The sequence below is a fragment of the Schistocerca americana genome, chromosome 3 (assembly GCF_021461395.2).
Source record: "Schistocerca americana isolate TAMUIC-IGC-003095 chromosome 3, iqSchAmer2.1, whole genome shotgun sequence".
NCBI classification, from domain to species: Eukaryota; Metazoa; Arthropoda; class Insecta; order Orthoptera; family Acrididae; genus Schistocerca; species Schistocerca americana.
The window spans coordinates 238,506,360-238,527,145 of NC_060121.1; the positions used below are offsets into that span (position 1 = coordinate 238,506,360).

Consider the following 20,786-nt stretch of genomic DNA (forward strand, 5'->3'; position numbering starts at 1 on the left):
AGCGGGACTCGAAGCGGATTTTCCTCTTTACGCGAATGGTCGCCTTAACCACTTGACTACTCGTGCACGACTCACGACCAGGCCAAAACTTTAATATGCCGTCGTTCCTACGTTCTTCGCACATGCTTTCATTTCGAAGGAACACTGCATCTTTCTTCTTAACAAGACAGGCACTGCAGTATCGTAAAGAAATTAATTAGTGATGTGGGCGAAATTTTTAGTAGGAACTTTTATTGTCAAATGCAGAGAGGGAAATGGACAAATGGGCAAAAAATATTTAATTTCTTGAAAGTAGTTATGGAAATTAAGAAACACTTAATTATTGATTTGAAAGGAAACTGAAATATTTCACGAACAGTATGTAAATGAAGTGTCAGAAAGTTCAGCTCCTCAAGACCTAGCTACTTTTCGGATAAAAAGTTACATTCGTGTGATATTTAACTGTCAAACTCGTTTCCCCCGAATGAAGTGCTAAATTCGGGGCATTTAGAAAATGAAAGACGCTAGGAAAGCAAATGAGGTGTTAATAAGATCATGCTTTCTGATCAGAACTCGACAATAAAAAAAACTGAAATGGTCATTAAAATGTTTTGTGAAATTATTTGTGAAAAAGAAAGAAAGAAGTTGATTGCAGAAACGTTTGACGTGCCGTTGTGTCGTGCTCAAAGTCATGTACAGCAAATGAGGTTCGTCAAATGTTTCTCTGATTTATTTTATTTCTCACTTTCAGACAAATTATTCCACAAAACACATAACGAACTTTCAGAAAAAAAATTATTTAATTTGTTCTTTGCATATTCCGTGGTTCACATTTGTGGTAGCTCACTGTCATTATTCTACGACTGGCTGATTAGGTTCGTCAGATGAGAACTTTGTATCAGACTCACTGAGTGGCTTCAAGGAAGGTATATTCACAGAAAATGACAATTATTCTTTTGTAGTGAACACATAGTGTGTTGTGGGCCAATCACTCTATTGTATAAATAATTCAAAAGCCAAGATCGCTTAAACACTGTTTACTAGATGATCGGTTTCAACACACTAAAAGTGCTATCATCGGATCTGTGAAGATATAACATGGCAGGTTTGAGGGAGGGCTTACATGAGTTACACTATATACATTACTATTAGTACAGCACCACATACCTGAATGGAGCTTAACATGCATAAATCATTTAGATATAACGAAATATATGTGATGGAATAGAACAACCATGAGACCAGTTGTTTTTTTAATTTTTATTTCTGCGACAATGATTTTATATCAGCTGGTCTGCCTCATGTATCGTTATATCCAAATGAAACCTGAATAATAGATAAACAGATCAAGAGAAAACATACAAGAGGCACCTCACCTCACACAGCACGGTTTGCTTGTTGCAGGACTGGGCGAAGCAGCACAGCCCTATTACGGAAAGTACATCGGGAAGCTGAAGACGCTCCACCACGGCGTCACGGGCGAAGTGTATGCCGTAGACGCGCGCACGCTACACATCAGGGACTTCAGCTACGATGGAGAAGGGCCAGGTAAGGATCAGGTTCAATGGCGCTCTGTGTCCACTTACCATAAAGTAACATATCAGCAATGTTCCTGGCATACCAAAACACTACGGCGACATCTCAGTCGATCTTTACTCCTCTTTCCCAAAGACTCGTCACACTGATAACTTCTAGACGCTTCTTGTGAAAGGTAATATCATGGTAAAGACACACGATCAGACTTCTTGTAACAAATCTTCCTGGGAACATCTGTACAGTTCCCACTTTTCTACACACATGACCAGGCTCGTGAGTCGCTTCAGAAATTCTCGTCTACTCAGACTTCAATTATAGCGTTAATCCTCGCATCCATAACTCAATCCAACCGACCTATTTTTTGTAGAAATTCTTAAGACAAATACGCCTGCTTGATTTTGTTATTTTGTTTCATTTGATAGTAACTCTGATTGTGCACAGTACAAATAACACAGCTACTTCAGTTGCACAAAACCGATTCAGTCGCAATTCCGCTCTCTGTAGTAATCCGAGCTATTTTCTTTTTTTCTTTTTTTTTCGATTTAGCACATGCGCCTACTACTTCCTTCTCGTTTCCTTCGTTGATATCTCATGGAACAACAAATCATTCAGTTAAATTGCTTACTCAGTATTTACTGATATAGTCAGCATGGCGAGTTTTCTACCTACCTTACGTTTCCTGCACATATTTATAACAAATATTGACACAAAAACCAATGGTGATAATTTGTACAAACCTTCTTTCAGCAGTACGATAAATAGCAAATGGCAATTACCTATTTCAACATTTTGGCAGCCGTTCATAATCGAAGTTCTTTCGGTTTTACAAAATAGACGTCCATCAATTTCATAAAAAACCTATACAATAGATGCAACATCACACTTTTCTTGTATGTCAGCTCTTTCTGCATATATATACCCCAGTGTTTGTAACCGAAAGTTCTCAGTTAATCGCCCTCAGATAATTTTTCTTCATGCGTTAGATTTAATACAAACTCAACTTATTGTGGTTGATTTATATGTTATTATTTCACATTCATGTAGGGAACATAAATTAACACCACTTTCAAAAACCAAGAACCATCACCAAGACGGGACCCAAACCAATCACCGTCGTTTGGCAAGACAGATATGATTCGTCGAGACTTTTTCTGTTGGAGAGGGTGAGAGCATGAGTTTTCATTCCCGCCTTACCCTTGCTAATATAAGCTTCCTTCGTTCTAAGTCATTAAATTATTTTGAAAATTTCCTAGAGAAATTTTTTCGACTATGTCGTCAGTGTTGCTGAATACGTCCAAACATAAATACTTTTTAGTAGAAAATAAATATCTTATTTTGCAAAAAAAAAAAAAAAACTGGTTTGACATTAAACATGATTCTTTCAAATCGAAAATTAAATTGTTTCTTTTAAAATAAGAAGACAAAAGTCCTCTTCTACGTTTTGTCTTTGCTTCAAAAAGCTAAATGCTCTTCGGCTGAAGGTCTATCAATTAAGAAAGAATAGCCTTCCAAAGATGAAAAGAGTGACCTTTGAAAATTTAGATTATTCTTCTGAACAAAGTGAAATATCTTTTTTCTAAGGAATATCTTCCAAACGCTAAAAATCCTTCTTCTGAAACATAAAAGGCATTTAGTCTTAAAATTAAAAACTATCCTTCCAAGGAAAAGTTTAAAGCTACTCTACAGGTAAGTATGACTCCTTGTCTGAAGGACTAAAAATCTCTTTTGTAAATAAGATTGCTGTACGAAAATAAAGGAATAGAATTGAGCAATGAAACGTCCTCATGGTTTGTTGCTGTTGTTGTGGTCTTCAGTCCAAAGACTGGTTTGATGCAACCTCCATGCTACTCTATCCTGTGCAAGCCTCTTCATCTTCGAGTAACTACTGCAACCTACATCCCTCTGAATCTGCTTACTGTATTCATCTCTTGGTCTCCCTCTTCGATTTTTATCCTCCACGCTTCCTTCCAGTATTAAATTGATGATCCCTTGATGCCTCAGAATGTGTCCTACTAACCGATCCCTTCTTTTAGTCAGGCTGTACCACAAATTTATCTTCTCCCCATTTCTACTCAGTACCACCTCTACACGTCTAATCTTCAGCATTCTTCTGTAGCACCAATTTCAAAAGCTTCTATTCTCATCTTGTCTAAACTGTTTATCGTCCATATTTCACTTCCATACATGACTACACTCCATACTAATTTCACAAAGGACTTCCTAACACTTAAATCTATACTCGATGTTAAAAAGTTTCTCTTCTTCATAAATTCTTTTCTTGCCGTTGTCAGTCTATATTTTATATCCTCCCTACTTCGACCATCATCAGTTATTGTGCTTCCCAAATAACAAAACTCATCTACTACTTTAAGTGTCCCATTTACTAATCTAATTCCCTTAGCATTACCTGATTTAATTCGACAACATTCCATCATCCTCATTTTCCTTTTGTTAATGTTCATCTTATATTCTCCTTTCAAGATATTGTCCATTCAGTTCAACTGCTCTTCCAAGTCCTTTGCTGTTTCCGACAGAATTACAATGTTATCGGCAAACCTCAAAGTTTTTATTTCTTCTCCCTGGACTATAATTCCTGCTCCAAATTATTGTTTTGTTTCCTCATGGTTTACATAGCTGAATATATTGAGAAGAAATGAGACAGTTTAGTATTCGCGGTCGCTATGATAGGTCACCATGTTGGGGGTTAGTCATCTACAGAATAAATACTATTGAGATGCAGATTACTGAACTTCAGGCCTTGGATGCGAACAACGTGACTTGTTTGCGATGTGTGATTGGGGTCAGTATCATCTGAAGATAGCCCTGCAGGCAATACTGAAAATAATGGCTTACACACCGTAATAATTTCAGTATATTCGGGTCGCACATTGATAAAAATACATATTTGAGATCATATCTACTAATAGAACAGAGTTGTTTCTGGCACTGTACCCTTGAAGTCGAACGGCACAAAACAAATTTCTATCATAACTGCTAACATCATGTGCTTCTCTTGGTTGGTGTGTTTAAGATGACTTCGTAAATGCAGCTCCCAAACATATAATGCTGAAAGTAGCCTAAGGAAGTTAGATCTGTATCTACATATAGATGTAGGAATACACTGTAAAATCCTTGGCAGTGTGTACTTTAAACCAAGACTGCGCTCTTCTCTGTATATAGTTAAGGACAATTGATTTCGCGCCTGCCCTAATTGCTAATTTAGTCGTGGTTCCTTGGCAAGAATACAATGGAGGCAGAAGAAATTTAGTAACGCTGGCCTGAAAAACTAGTTAGTTTAATTTGTACTATAGGGTTTCACAGCCTATATCGACCACTAGCAGAGCCTCTGAATTCCATGTCTTTTGTCACGTATACTACGTAATGACACACAAAGCGGCATTAGGACTCTAAAACACATTACAGTACATAACTGTAAGCAGAAATACTGAACATGGTAAAATCTTATACTATTCCTTTCTCACTGCAAATTATACTTATTGTTGCATTTCTAGAAGAAAATTTCAGATCTTTCCGGTAGCAAACGAGTAACATTCTCTAAACACCGGCAGAAGCCATAATATTTCTTCGTTCGCAATTAATATCGCTCCGGACTAGGTTGTTGGTACTAAACAATTGTTAGGAAGTCAGACTGAAAGAGTTAGCGCGTCATCCTAATTAGCGCTAAACTTTGCGTAACATAAACGCATTACTAAATCTTTCTCCTTCCCAAAACGGGCTTAAAGTCATGGATAAAAGTTCTACGTTGCTACCTTGTATTATAGGATGCACTGACAAAACTCCTATCCTTTTAGAAATATTCACTGCCGGTAAAAAAGGCAACACCCTCAAGGAAAAATTTTATTGACAAGTGAGGTGACAGGTAGTTCCTCCTTGTAGAAGTATATGATAACAAATTCAGACCAAATGAAACGGTGCCCAAATACTCGTATCAGTACCAAATGTATCCCCCCCGGCAGTAACGCAGGCGTCCATTCTCACATGCAAACTATCATAAACGTGCCGAATAGCATCCTGCGATAGATTATCCCAAGCATCTTGCACCTTCTGTTGCAGTTCGGCAGTAGCTTTTGTAAGCCCTGGAGAACGAGTAAAGTCCTGTCTTCATCATGTCCCATGTGTGTCCAATTGGCGAGAGATCTTGCCGGCCAGTTGTTGCGCACTACAAAGAGCACGTTGCGTCGCAGAAGCCGATTCCGAAAGTGCATTATCCTGCTGGAGAAGCACATCACCAACCTGTCGAAGAAATGGCGATTGTACGGGAATAACAGTCTGTGCAATGTAGCGTACACTGGTTACTTTACTCTGCAGAAATACCAGAAACGATTGCAAGCTCCAACTGATGCCCTTCCCCCTCTGCCCCCTCCCCCCCCCCCCCCCCCCCCTCACAGCGATAAGTCTAGAATCAGACCTGTGTGTCGTGGGCAAATGTACTCTGGAACAGACGACTCACTAGGTCTACGTCACACACACATATACGCGCATCACTCGCATACAGACGCAACCTACTATCAACACTGGAGACAACAGGATGCCATTCCACTCTCCAGTCGAATCCTTCACGACACCAGTGTAGCCATATTGGATAGTGTCGTGGTGTCATTGGTAGCCGGGACTGGGGCATTCGTAACTGTAATCCTGCTGCAAGCAGACGATACCCAATGGTCTGTGATAACACAGCAGGTGCGACACGTGCACGTCTAGCTTCCCTGGATGATGTTCCGACGGCCACTACCGCTCGCACAATGCATCGATCTTGATGTGTGTCTGTACTACGTGGAATTCAAGGACTTGGTCTACAGGTGGAGGAATTCTCCACAGACCAGTGTTGAAAGCAGAGACACGCCACCGAGACACTGTGTCCAACAAGTGCAGCAATCTGTCAATGTCTCTGCCCGGGGACTGGGTGTTTCTGTTGTCCTCATCATTTCATTCTCATCATCATCATCACCATCATTCGTAACAGTGACTAGATTGGACTGTGTAGAAATTGGGACTTTGTGCGGGCGCTGATGACGGCGCAATTGAGCTCCCCTCAAAACCAAACATCATCACCATCATCATCACGAATGCGAGTCCAGTGTGCTCACCACTGCGCCACCTCGCTCGGTGAATGTCTTTTCTCTGAACTGATAGGAGAACAGTTCCCTTGTTCATTTGTTTAGCCAAGCAGTCAACTATGTAATTTCATCTGTAATGTTATTTCATTTCAGCTTCCTTTTTTACTTGTCATACCTGCGTTATGCCTTATTTCAGCCCGTGCGTTTTCACATCTTCATAAGGGTGTGTGATAGTGAGATTTAAGATAACAGCTTTTAACACACACCGCATTCTGAAAACTGCATTCCACGTCAAATTTTATTACACAAGTCCAGTCAGGCAAGCAGACAACGAGATTCAGTCCGGATTTACCAATTTATGAGCGTCATTGACCTCATCTGAAGTGCGCCCTCAAAACAAACTATTACCACATACTGTTTCAAAACCTGAGATAATATCGCTCTCCAATCTATCACTATGTTCCACGAGAATAATTGCGAAGCACAACTGCAAAGTAGGACGATGAAGTGATAAGCAAGATATTTGTCTCTAGTATTCTTGTTACGCATACACTGATAGCAAATCACCTGACATTTATTTCTACACTAACTGGAGGCACGCTATATCATATTGTGCCGCACTGAAGATTTCTCAACGCTAGGAATTTTGTCATTACGCGCACAGCGTAAAATGTGATCAGATTGGAACCGACAACGTCAATTTTGTCAGTAACGCATTCTGCATGAGAACCAGTCCTTATCGGAAACGGAAGCGTATTTAATAGCTTGCACAGATTTTAAATTGCTCCGTGTTTCACATAAATTACAGTTTGTAATTCATACCCAATGGGAACTGATCTTATCGACTGACATAGACGCGCGCGCGCACACACACACACACACACACACACACACACACACACACACACATTTCAAATGGGAAACGCGAGCAGAATATTTACTGCTGCAATTCGAAAAGAAAACAGGCAGTCAAATAAACGATCACACACCTCTCGTTTCCTTGGTGTTGTTTTGTAAACAACATCGCGAACGACGTCCAGGTACGATTGCAAATGGACGCAGTTATATTTAAGTGTCCCATTTCCTCAAACGATAAAAATAAAGGTTTAATTTAAAACTGATGTCCATCACGAAGGCGAGCGATTCCCACGGCGAAACCTAACGGTGACATCTGGTCCCGTACAAAAATAGTTCCATAAAACCTCGCTCCGCCTTTCGGAGCGTCGCCTGTCGACCATTACGGTCGAGTGTAAGGCAAGGGGAAGAGCGAGTCGGGGTAGGCGCGCGGAAGCGAAAAAAGAAATAGAAGGAGAGTGCGAGTAAGAAATAAAGGAGGGACAGCCGCGCCCGGCGCCACTGACAGGAATCCAGAAACGCGCAGTCGGCAAAAAAATTGTGTCACGCGAAGAAATGTCTGCCATAAACTATGGGCGCCCGTGGCGCATCGCGAGCTATTTCCAGAGGCAGTAGCGGGACCGGTGGCCGCCTCACTGAAGGTCGTTGCCATTGAAAAACAAACGAAGGTCGCGGAAGGGGGCGCGCAGAATGTGACCGCCACCAGCACTCTCTGCCGGCCTGCGAGTGAGTTAGAGGGGAGGGGTAGGGGCTTCTAATTGGGATGCGAGCAGGACCGCGCGTAGGCCGGTCACCTTCGGCTTTTGCGCCCGTGTTTCGGGGCTAGGTTTTTGCACGTCGGACTGTTCCCGGACACAACTGCTGCAAACGTCAGGATGGCGACAGGAAACAAAAAGTTTTGCTTCCGGGGGTACGTTTTAGGAGGCGAGTGACCGCCGATGCACAGCCTGAAGCGACACTGTGCGTTCTAATGACGCCATGGTCATTGACCCCATGCGACTAAGGCCGCGATCACAATGGCACCGATATCGGTGGATTCCAAGGACGACCGACATCGTCCTAAGATGGCCGATCTTTTCAAACCAGTACGCAGCTACATGCACGATCACAATGTAGCCGACCTCATCGCCCGAACGTACAGATTCCGGACGACTGTCGGTGAAATTCAGTGCAGTTTGTTTTTTCGGTCATAATGGCCGACACAACAGCGATGTTATGGACAGCGAGAAACAAGTAACTCCAAAGGAGTACTTTCTGGAATCCTGAGAATGAAAAACACTTTAGTCGGGATATAGTTCAAAATCTATGGGCTGAAATCGCAAGTTTATTGGAAACCCCAAGTAGGCAAAATCTTTAACGGAAATTTTAGGTGTAGATTATAACCTCGAAAAATAATTTGTTCATGTGGCAACCCGCGCGGGATTAGACGAGCGGTCTCAGGCGCTGCAATCATGGACTGTGCGGCTGGTCCCGGCGGAGGTTCAAGTCCTCCCTAGGGCATGGGTGTGTGTGTTTGTCCTTAGGATAATATAGGTTAAGCAGTGAGTAAGCTTAGGGACTGATGACCTTAGCAGTTAAGTCCCATAAGATTTCACACACATTTGAACTATTTTTTTTTTTTTTTTTTTTCAAGTGGCAAGCATGGTGTATCTTATGAGTAGAGTTACAATAGCGGATGTTTTTGGGTTGTGGTAGGCCGACAATAGCTGTCTATAAATACTATTACTGTTAACTGGCGTTTTTATGAGTTTAGGCTGGTAATTTTCAAATATGGTGTACGTATTTGTTTGCACTTTACAGTGCTTTAGGTGTTCAGAGTACCTTATTCGAAACTACATGCTTGTCTTTCATGCTGAATGATAGTCATTGAAGAGTAATCGACGCATGTTTGCACATCTTCAAATAACTTCAGCAAAACAGATTTCGAGTGCTTGTAGAAATGTGATTTGGGCTCTCTTAAAAAGTCCGATACTCACATTAAAGATGCAGTTTTGGCTCAAGTAAAACTAGAAGTGACACTTTTATGTTTGACATCTAGCGATTACATCTTTCCAATGACTAGGAATATAGCGTGTTCTGGTAAGTAAAGTTTCAAAATTTTTGTGTTATATGTTGGATGCTATTTACAATGCCATAAATACTAATTTAAAAGTTAACATTTTCACTCGTGCATCCCAAATACTACGAAATTTTGAATTTATTCTATACCGAATATTGGAGCTATGCATCATGCAAGTGCAAAAAAAAAAAAAAAAAAAAAAAAAAAAAAAGGCTCTGAGCACTATGGGACTTAACTTCAGAGGTCATCAGTCACTTAGAACTACTTAAACCTAACTAACCTAAGGACATCACACACATCCATGCCCGAGGAAGGATTCGAACCTGCGACCGTAGCGGTCGCGCGGTTCCAGACTGTAGCGCCTAGAACCGCACGGCCACTCCGGCCGGCGTGCAAGTGCACTAAAAGAAACTGTAATATAGTTGATTTTCTTTATTAAAAGTTACACTGAATCTGAAATTATACTGCCGCCAGAAATCTTGTTACGTCCTTTCTCAAATCCACTGGGCAAACAGTAGTGAAGTTTCCAGTATCCGAATCTGATTATACCTAATGCCAGTACTGAATTAATATTCACCGACTTCAGAATAAAGTGAGATGCTGTGAAACCACAAATCCACCATTCATTAATTAAATAATACTTGCTTACTGAAGCACAAATTTTATCAATTCCTCATATAACAGAAACATCTACTTTCACCATTTGAATTCACCATTATGTGCTCGTAGCCTCTTTGGCTAAACCTTTATACACAATGTTCCCACTGTAGCATAATAAACCTAACGCTGAACAACGTGTTTTGGAGAGATACTTAGTGCGGTATATCACTGAAACTACATGTTTTCGTAATACAGGGTGATTCAAAAAGAATACCACAACTTTAGGAATTTAAAACTCTGCAACGACAAAAGGCAGAGCTAAGCACTATCTGTCGGCGAATTAAGGGAGCTATAAAGTTTCATTTAGTTGTACATTTGTTCGCTTGAGGCGCTGTTGACTAGGCGTCAGCGTCAGTTGATGCTAAGATGGCGACCGCTCAACAGAAAGCTTTTTGTGTTATTGAGTACGGCAGAAGTGAATCGACGACAGTTGTTCAGCGTGCATTTCGAACGAAGTATGGTGTTAAACCTCCTGATAGGTGGTGTATTAAACGTTGGTATAAACAGTTTACAGAGAATGGGTGTTTGTGCAAAGGGAAAAGTTCTGGACGGCCGAGAACGAGTGATGAAAATGTAGCACGCATCCAGCAAGCACTTGTTTGTAGCCCAGGAAAATCGACTCGCAGAGCTAGCAGAGAGCTGCAAATTCCACAATCAACTGTATGGAGAGTCCTACGAAAAAGGTTGGCAGTTATCTGTCCGTAACTACCTGAACGTCAACTACCCGAGGCGATGGATCGGCCGCCAGGCAGCCCGTGACAGAGCACTTCATCACTGGCCTCCAAGAAGCCCTGATCTTACCCCCTGCGATTTTTTCTTATGGGGGTATGTTAAGGATATGGTGTTTCGGCCACCTCTCCCAGCCACCATTGATGATTTGAAACGAGAAATAACACCAGCTATCCAAACTGTTACGCCTGATATGCTACAGAGAGTGTGGAACGAGTTGGAGTATCGGGTTGATATTGCTCGAGTGTCTGGAGGGGGCCATATTGAACATCTCTGAACTTGTTTTTGAGTGAAAAAAAAAACCTTTTTAAATACTCTTTGTAATGATGTAAAACAGAAGGTTATATTATGTTTCTTTCATTAAATACACATTTTTAAAGTTGTGGTATTCTTTTTCAATTACCCTGTACAGTGGCACTTCGTAAAACTTGTCTGGTAATTCGAATAACTGAAGACAGAGTGTACAGTACACGACAGGTCCTTCACGAGACAGATGCAGCTCATTCGGCACTTTTTTATAGCTAACACCGCATCGCAGCACTCGTCTCCAAGAACAGACGTGTCGTGGTGTCCACCCACACTTTGAGGTTAAAATATAACCTACTACATACATGGAAGAGATTCTAATCTAACACCGCCAAAAACTAATGAATGAGATCCGACGCACCGTGACCAAGCTGTCGTCCGATGTTATCGGGCGATCTCTGGCGACGGTGTCTGACGATGGTTTTCAGTGCCACTGTGAACGCAACCTAATGGGGTAGAGGCTGGTCTCCAGCACGGAACACTACGACTGTGTGTAAAGCTAGATACAAATATCATTGGGCTGAATCAAAAAGTGTAGTGGCCTGAATCAAATGGCTCTGAGCATTATGGGACTTAGCATCTATGGTCATCAGTCCCCTAGAACTTAGAACTACTTAAACCTAACTAACCTGAGGACGTCACACAACACCCAGTCATCACGAGGCAGAGAAAATGGCCTGAATCTATTTTTATTTTAGTTTCATATAGATACAACGTCATTAGTTATCTAATTACTTACGTGATGCATATGATGATTAAAATAAACGAATTTGAGGGCCTACAGAGCAAGCAGTAGGTAATAATAGATCATAATAACGCATCATGTAACTGGAAACGAACACAGACGTTTTGGACTATTTGTCAACTTACTACAAATTTTGCTCCTATCAGTATTACGAAAACGGTGCGCATCCTCATTTGCTAAGGCTTTCAGGACCAACAACAATTTTATTTTCATTAATTCACGTTTTAATTATTGTCCAAATTTAAAAATTTAAAATGCTATCATAACCTACTTATTAAAAGGCAAAAGGTATAACACTAAGAGAAGTACAAAAGCCGGAAACTGTGTGCATACCCCTAGGCAGCATAACTCACGGTATTATAATATACATCCAGTATTTGATACTCTTAATAACAGCTCTCAGCGACTTCGAACAAACTTTACAAATACTTTCTAATATTTTCGAAACTTTTTTTTAATGAAAGCAAAAAGTTAATCGAATATTACATTTTCACTGTTCAGACAGCAAAATTTCAGCATCAGGCACGCTGTCTAATAGGCGACATTACCTCTTTACAACGAACTCTATTGACAACATATTTGCAGACAATATCCACATATTCCGCCGAATGTAACTGCAACATTATATCACTGTGTGACAGATAATTCACGACTCTTGAGATTTTATACATGTGACTTCGATTATTTAAAGATCTGGCGCAGGGGGTCTGACCTTCGAAATGCCTCACCTTAGCTTTACTTGGAGTGTGCGGGGGTGGGGGAAGGATTGGGAGGAGATTCGAAAAAGTAAATGAATATAAGGGCATTTCTGAAACAAATACGTCTCGATTTTTGTGTTGACTTTGAGTGTCCAGGCAAGATTATGTTGATTTAGTACTGAACCTTTCCGCTAACGTCCTATACATTTTGCTATCCTGCGATTGCTCGCACCGACAGGGGATCCTACCAAAATGCTGTGTGATCGCAAAGTGTGTATAAAACATTTATTTATAGGGGGTCGACAGGAATTTGGAAACAGTGTTCTTCTTCCTGGAGTATTCAAGTAGCAGGATGCAGATAAGCGTCAGTTCGAAAACCGGAACAGTGACACTAGCAAATTGGAATTCTTCGTTGGACACTAACGTGTGTTGACTTGCAGAGTGTAATCTTCCTCCTAAGTCTCATTCAATAACCCACTATAGTTATTCCGCAGTAGGGATCATGGATATGAGGACAACAAATGACTTACATATGCCATATTTGGCGTAACCTGATTTCGATTACAAGTATTATGGGAAATGTAAGTTACAGTTGTCAGCCTCCAGTGTGACAACAGAGGCCAACACTTTAAATCTGTATAGTAATTTTACGTTTGTTGTACATATTACATCATCTCGCCATCCATGAATTCACTCTCTTAAAAATTATTGTGGGAAAGAAATAACTAAGTTGTTAGCGGTCCTCATCCCAAATCGGGGGTGACCATAGCCATGTTTATTGTAAATTATGGTCGCCCTGGGATCGAGTTACATTGGGCAACATGAGCACTTCCTCGGCTACATACGAGATGTTTCAAAATGTTTCGGGAATTTCCATTTTTTGGAAGTAATTTTATTTATTCGTCCACATTAATGTCATCTCCTTCAAAGTAGTCCCCATCAGATGTTATATAATAATGCCAGTACTTCTAATCCCCGGACACTTCTGGAACTCGATCTTTGGGACAGCACTTAGCTCTTTCGGCGATTTGCTTCCAATCTCGCCTAAACATGTAAAACGACGAGTATTTAAAGTTTTGGAAAAATGTCGCACTGGGTCATATCTGGCCTATATGGAGGGTGGGGAATCATTACACTGCTTTTCCATGAGTTTCGTCATAAATCCGGGCGATTTTTTTCCGGAATGCTTCCCGTAAACGGTGTTGAAATTGTATGTAGTACTCCCTTATTGGTCCTTTGATCATTTGGCAAGAACAATGTCGTTAAAATCGAAGAAAATAGCGAAAATAACCTTCACATTCACAACACTTGCCGAGCTGTTCTCGGTTTTGGTGATCCAGAATGCCTTCACTTAGATGATTGAGCCTAGATTTCGACGTCATAGGCGTAATCCCATGTTTCGTCCCCTGTTATGACACATTTCAGTTGTTCTGAATTGTTGTTGACTCCTGAGCAACTAACATTCATCTCTTCCTTTGCTCAAAATTCAGCGCCTTTGGCATAAATGTTTCTGTCCACGTTTCACACCAAAACGTTCGAAAAATATCAAAACCCAAGTAGCAAAAGCATTGATATTTCTAAAAAATATAGAGTATCACAGAAAATTAGCCAAAAGAATAATTTTTGAAGTTTAAAAGAAACATGTGTGTTCCTTACCGTAAAAAAATTCGCGTGAATATCACATTATGTCTTTTTGGAAATCTGGAAAATGTTTGACAGAACATTGTGTTACATCTTGAGTTACAATCTAGGTAAAGATAAAATCGAGAAACAGAATTTTCCACAACAGATCGGAGTGCAGGGGTCAAGTTCAGAATGGGTAGCGCAATGCATGCCTGCAATTCAGCCTCGTTTGCAATCGCAGCACTAAACACAGCATGTTTCCGACAGTCCCACAGCCAGAATTCAGACGGATTACGATCAGGTGATTTGGACCGCCAGGCTGTAGGGCAGTGACGGCTGATGATTCTAGCATTTCCAAAATGTCTGCAGCCGCTTCATTGGCTGTGCAATGTGCAGAGGAGCGCCATATTGCATAAAAGTGATTCCATCCTAACGTCCTCGCTGTTAAATTGGAATGGCGTTGGTGTGCAAAAGACTGTCATAGCGTTTACTAGTGACAATGCAGGTAAAAGAACATGAAGAACCATCTCGACAAGATACGCCCCTATTATAAACGATGTCATCAACCTGCACTACACAGTTACGTTTACAGAATGAAGCGGTACCTGTTGATGTGGGTGCAGATTTTCCGCTGCCCATACTCTGCAATGGACTGTCCACAGAGTGTTCATGGCAACTCATTGCCCACTTCTATGCGAGCAAGAAATTCTAGAACAAACTCTCGTCTTACTGGCAGGTCAGCATAAAGCAACTCTTGAACAAGGGCAATTTTATGCTCCGAGCCCATAGACATGTCCAAAGTTCGGGCAATTCTCTGTGCACAGCATGTTTGCACACCGTCTTTCGAACCCTGCAGCAATCCTGTGGCCACATCTACTGACGTCCGATCGGTTTTCCTCTCTCTGCCGCAATGCACTTCAAAAGAACCTTTCTTTTCGAATTTCGTAATCATTTACTCCAGACCCTTGGCAAATTTCATACCAACGCCTTTAATCATACGCTTGAATGTCCAGAATGTCTTCACAGCTACTGGCGTACAGTCACCGTTCTTGTAAAAGAGCTTCACCAGCAGTGTTCAATCCTCCAAAGACAGTCATGCCGAGCGTCTCAGCACTTACAGCACCATCTAATGGTAGGATTTTCGTTAATTTTTTTGTTTCCATAACGTTTCCCGCTTCTTCTATAATATCTCTTTCAAATTTGACGTCATTCTTGGAGCGGTTCGTTTCTTATATTGTTTTGAAACTGGAACTTTAATTACAATCATCATATATTGTTGTTGATTACACTTCGATGTCGTCGTTGTGATCAAGAAGAAGATACGATATATTGTATAAGTTTCATGTTGAGGGCAGAAAAATATACTTTAAATTTCACTTTCTTAACTAGCAGCGCACTGAAAGCGGTCAATGTAATACTACGACGAAAATTAAATCTCCTAACATTCAGCAGTTAGCACGTTAGGTCAACTCTGACGGAAGTTTGTTTCGGTTTTCCTTTTTGATGTAGCTGCACATGCACAAGAGTTTCTGTTTTCAGCATGGATAGTTCACTCCGCCCCCCCCCCCCCCCCCCCACTCTCTCTCTCTCTCTCTCTCTCTCTCTCTCTCTCTCTGAGTGGTTATTTTCACTGGGAACTGTCAAGTTGCTGAATAAATTTTCAATAGCTGTCTGTAAAGTTCGTCGCTGATCAGGAATTGTAATCCTCTTTCCTTCCAGCTTACTAATTCCTGTGGATTAATAATTCACACTGGAGGTCTTTATTTGTTGATGAAGCATGACTGAAGATGAACATTATTTCGATGGAAACAGTTCTCCTTCTACACTTACTTTGCGAGTCTCATAGATTCTACACATAAACTTGAGCAGTCGTTTGGTTTCCACTCCTCCAAATGACTTTATAAATTCTGATGGAATGTTATTTATCCCTTCTGCCTTATTTGATTTCAAGTCTTCCAGATCTATTGATCTTCCATTCTTATCGTTCTCTCAGACGAGCCGCCTGAAACACGGAGAGAAAATGTATGGCAAAACTATATTAATCAGACATTAATCAGACGCTAATAAAGTCTAAAGAACAACCGGCTGCAAGATACCGTCTCTGACATGGAGGGTCCTTAAACGCTGAAACTGACGACACACTGCGCAAAACCAACCAGAGAAAATTGGGATATAAAGAGATCGACTCCTGAGGGAGTGATGCAATACAAGATTATCAACATCTAATGATATGCCCAAAAATAAGCAAAACTTGCACAGTGGCAGACCTTATCATAGCAAATGACAAAGCCGTCCATGTGGCCGTTTACTGGAAATATGCAGTATACTTGGTGACCCAAACACGTAAAGAACGTAACTGTTCCCTCTTGCTTCTCGTACGTATAGTATATTACCCTCCTTTTCCTACATCTACATCTATATCTGCATCTAAATATACATGGATTCTCTGCAAATCTCACTTAAGTGCCTGGCAGACGGTTTATCGAACCACCTTCACAATAATAGACTATTACTCTACTCTCGAACAGAGCGCAAAAAAAACGAACACCTACATCCTTCCGTGCGAGCTCTGATTTTCCTTATTTTATTAAGATGATGGTTTCTTCCTATGTACGTCGACTTCAACAAAATATTTTCCCATTCGGAGGAGAAAGTTGGTGATCGGAATTTCATGAGAAGACCCCCAGCAACGAGAAACGCATTTGTTTTAATGATGTGTGTCCCCCCCCCCCCCCCAAATCCTGTATCATGTCCGTGACTCTCCCTCCCCTATTTGTCGATAATACAAAACCTGCTGCTCTTCTTTAAACTTTCTCGATGTACTCCGTTAATCCTATCCAGTAAGGATCACAGACCGCGCAGCAGTATTCCAAAAGAGGAAGGACAAGCGCAGTGCAGACAGTCTCTTCAGTAGATCTGTTGCGTTTCCTAAGTGTCCTACCAATAAATCTCAGCCTTTGGTTCGCCTTCCTCACAATATTTTCTGTGTGTTCTTTTCAACTTAAGTTGTTCGCAATAGTAATCAAATGGTTCAAATGGCTCTGAGCACTATGGGACTCAACTTCTGAGGTCATTAGTCCCCTAGAACTTAGAACTAGTTAAACCTAACTAACCTAAAGACATCACACACATCCATGCCCGAGGCAGGATTCGAACCTGCGACCGTAGCGGTCTTGCGGTTCCAGACTGCAGCGCCTAGAACCGCACGGCCTAATAGTAATTCCTAGATATGTAGTTGAATTTACGGCTTTGAGATTTGACTCATTTATCAAGTAACCAAAGTTTCCTTTTAGCACTCATGTGGATGGCCTACTTTTTTTCATTGTTTAGGATGAATTGCCAATTTTCACACCATACAGACATCTTTTATAAACCGTTTCGCAATGTGTTTTTGTCTTCTGATGACTTTACTGACTCTACTAGACGATAAACGACAGCATTATCAACCGAGCGGGGTGGCGCAGTGGTTAAACACTGGACTCGCATTCGGGAGGACGACGGTTCAATCCCGCGTCCGGCCATCCTGATTTAGGTTTTCCGTGATTTCCCTAAATCACTCCAGGCAAATGCCGGGATGGTTCCTCTGAAAGGGCACGGCCGACTTCCTTCCCAATCCTTCCCTAATCCGATGAGACCGATGACCACGCTGTCTGGTCTCCTTCCCCAAACCAACCAACCAACAGCATTATCTGCAAGCAACCCTAGACGGCTGCTCACCTTGTCTCCTAAATCGTTCATATAGATAAGGAACAGCAAAGCGCCTATAACACTACCTTGGGGACCACCAGAAATCACCTCTGTTTCATTTGATGACTTTCCGTCAGTTACTAAGTATTGTGATCTCTCTGACAGTAAATCATGAATCCAGTCGCATAACAGACGATATTCCATATGCACACAATTTCATTACAACCGCTTGTAAGATACGGTGTCAGAAGCCTTCTGGAAATCTAGAAATACGGAATCAATTTGAAATCCCTTTCAAGAACACTCAACACGTGGTGTGAGTAACGAACTGGTTGTGTTTCACAAGAACGGTGTTTTCTAAATCCGTGTCGACTGTGTGTCAATAGACCGTTCCCTTCAAGGTAATTCACAACGTTCGAACACAATATATTTTCCAAAATCCTGTTGCATTACTCATGTTGCCTTTCTTAAATGCTTGAGTGATCTGCGCAACTGTCCAGTCTTTGGGTACGGATCTTTCGTAGAGCGAGCGGTTGTATATGATTTTAAGTATGGAACTATTGCATTACCTTACTGTCAATGGAACCCAATTGGTACATAGTCTGGACCAGAAGACTTGTTTTTATTAACTGATTTAAGTAGCTTCTCTATTCCGAAGATATCTGCTTCTAAATTACTCATGCACTCATTCTTAATTATGACAGAGTTTAGAACATCTTGCACTATTTTACCATAGCATAATATGAGCAAAATACTTTGAAAAGTTTCCCCTGCTTGCTCATTTTTATAATAACACGGATTACCACCTGATGAATGTGTACTGATATAAAAATTCCACGTGTGTTTCAGCTGCGTTCTTCTGGGCTGGAGACACCAAGAGCCCGAGCAGCTACGGCTTCAAGGTGAACGACGAGAAAGGAACGTAAGTAGCTCCTCGTTTCTGTCGCTGTTATGTGCTGTCCCTGGCGCCCGGTTCACCTAAGAACGGAGGCATTCTGTTGCAGAACGAACGTGCTGCCGCGCTACCGCAAAAAACACATAACGGTCACCCTGCCGGACAACAAGACGCTCAGGGACATCAAGTGGTTCTCCGTGTGGTGCGATGAATTCGCTGTGAGTACCCTATATTACACTGCACGCTCTGGTTACCTTCTCCATAACTACCTTCCCTCTGACGCAATGGTAGTGCCAAGTCTCAACAGGCTACAAGAACGATACTTCGTTTGATGATGTTCCTTACTGGACTTTCAGAAGTATCGAGTTCAAACACTGGCTATGCTCTGTGTATCCTGAGTGTATACCTGCCAGACACAACATATATTGTTCTGATTAAGCAAAATCGAAGTGTTTTCATATTGCTAGCTGTGCTCGGCATACATTTAAAGCCTCTTTTTCTTTCTAAGTGCTTATACTGGTATTCCGAACACACAAACGATACATATACAGGGTGGTCCATTGATCGTGACCGGGCCAAATATCTCACGAAATAAGCGTCAAACGAAAAAACTACAAAGAATGAAACTTGTCTACCTTGAAGGGGGAAACCAGATGGCGCTATGGTTGTCCCGCTAGATGGCGCTGCCATAGGTCAAACGGATATCAACTAGGTTTTTTAAAAAATAGGAACCCCTAACTTTTTATTACATATTCGTGTAGTACGTAAAGAAATGTGAATGTTTTAGTTTGACCACTTTTTCGCTTTGTGATAGATGGCGCTGTAATAGTCACTAACATACGGCTCACAATTTTAGACGAACAGTTGGTAACAGGTAGGTTTTTTAAATTAAAATACAGAACGTAGGTACGTTTGAACATTTTATTTCGGTTGTTCCAATGTGATACATGTACCTTTGTGAACTTATCATTTCTGAGAACGCATGCTGTTACAGCGTGGTTTCCTGTAAACACCACATTAATGCAAAAGTTCTCAAAATGATGTCCGTCAACCTCAATGCATTTGGCAATAGGTGTAACGACATTCCTCTCAACAGCGAGTAGTTCGCCTTCCGTAATGTTAGCACATGCATTGACAATGCGCTGACGCATGTTCTCAGGCGTTGACGGTGTATCACGATAGCAAATATCCTTCACCTTTCCCCACAGAAAGAAAACCGGGTACGTCAGATCCGGTGAACGTGCGGGCCATGGTATGGTGCTATGACGACCAATCCATCTGTCATGAAATATGCTATTCAATACCGCTTCAACCGCACGCGAGCTATGTGCCGGACATCCATCATGTTGGAAGTACATTGCCGTTCTGTCATGCAGTGAAACATCTTGTAGTAACATGGTAGAACATAACATAGGAAATCAGCATTCATTGCACCATTTAGATTGTCATCGATAAAATGGGGGCCAGTTACCCTTCCTCCCATAATGCCGCACCATACATTAACCCGCCTAGGTCGCTGATGTTCCACTTGTCGCAGCCATCGTGGATTTTCCGTTGCCCAATAGTGCATATTATGCCGGTTCACGTTACCGCTGTTGGTGAATGACGCTTCGTCGGTAAATAGAACGCGTGCAAAAAATCTGTCATCGTCCCGTAATTTCTCTTGTGCCCAGTGGCAGAACTGTACATGACGTTCAAAGTCGTCGCCATGCAATTCCTGGTGCATAGAAATATGGTACGGGTTCAATCGATGTTGGTGTAGCATTCTCAACAGCGACGTTTTTGAGATTCCCGATTCTCGCGCAATTTGTCTGCTACTGATGTGCGGATTAGCCGGGACAGCAGCTAAAACACCTACTTGGGCATCGTCATTTGTTGCAAGTCGTCGTTGACGTTTCACATGTGGCTGAACACTTCCTGTATCCTTAAATAACGT

General features: G+C 41.5%; 1 protein-coding gene across 1 annotated transcript in view; it reads left to right on the plus strand.

The window, feature by feature from the left end:
• Positions 1–20,786, plus strand: part of LOC124607321 (protein Skeletor, isoforms D/E-like) — a 341,628-nt gene that overhangs the window by 79,557 nt on the left and 241,285 nt on the right. The window contains exons 2-4 of the mRNA XM_047139621.1: positions 1,384–1,527; positions 18,805–18,877; positions 18,960–19,068. Coding sequence (XP_046995577.1) covers positions 1,384–1,527; positions 18,805–18,877; positions 18,960–19,068 — 326 coding nt within the window. The remainder of the gene's footprint in view (positions 1–1,383; positions 1,528–18,804; positions 18,878–18,959; positions 19,069–20,786) is intronic.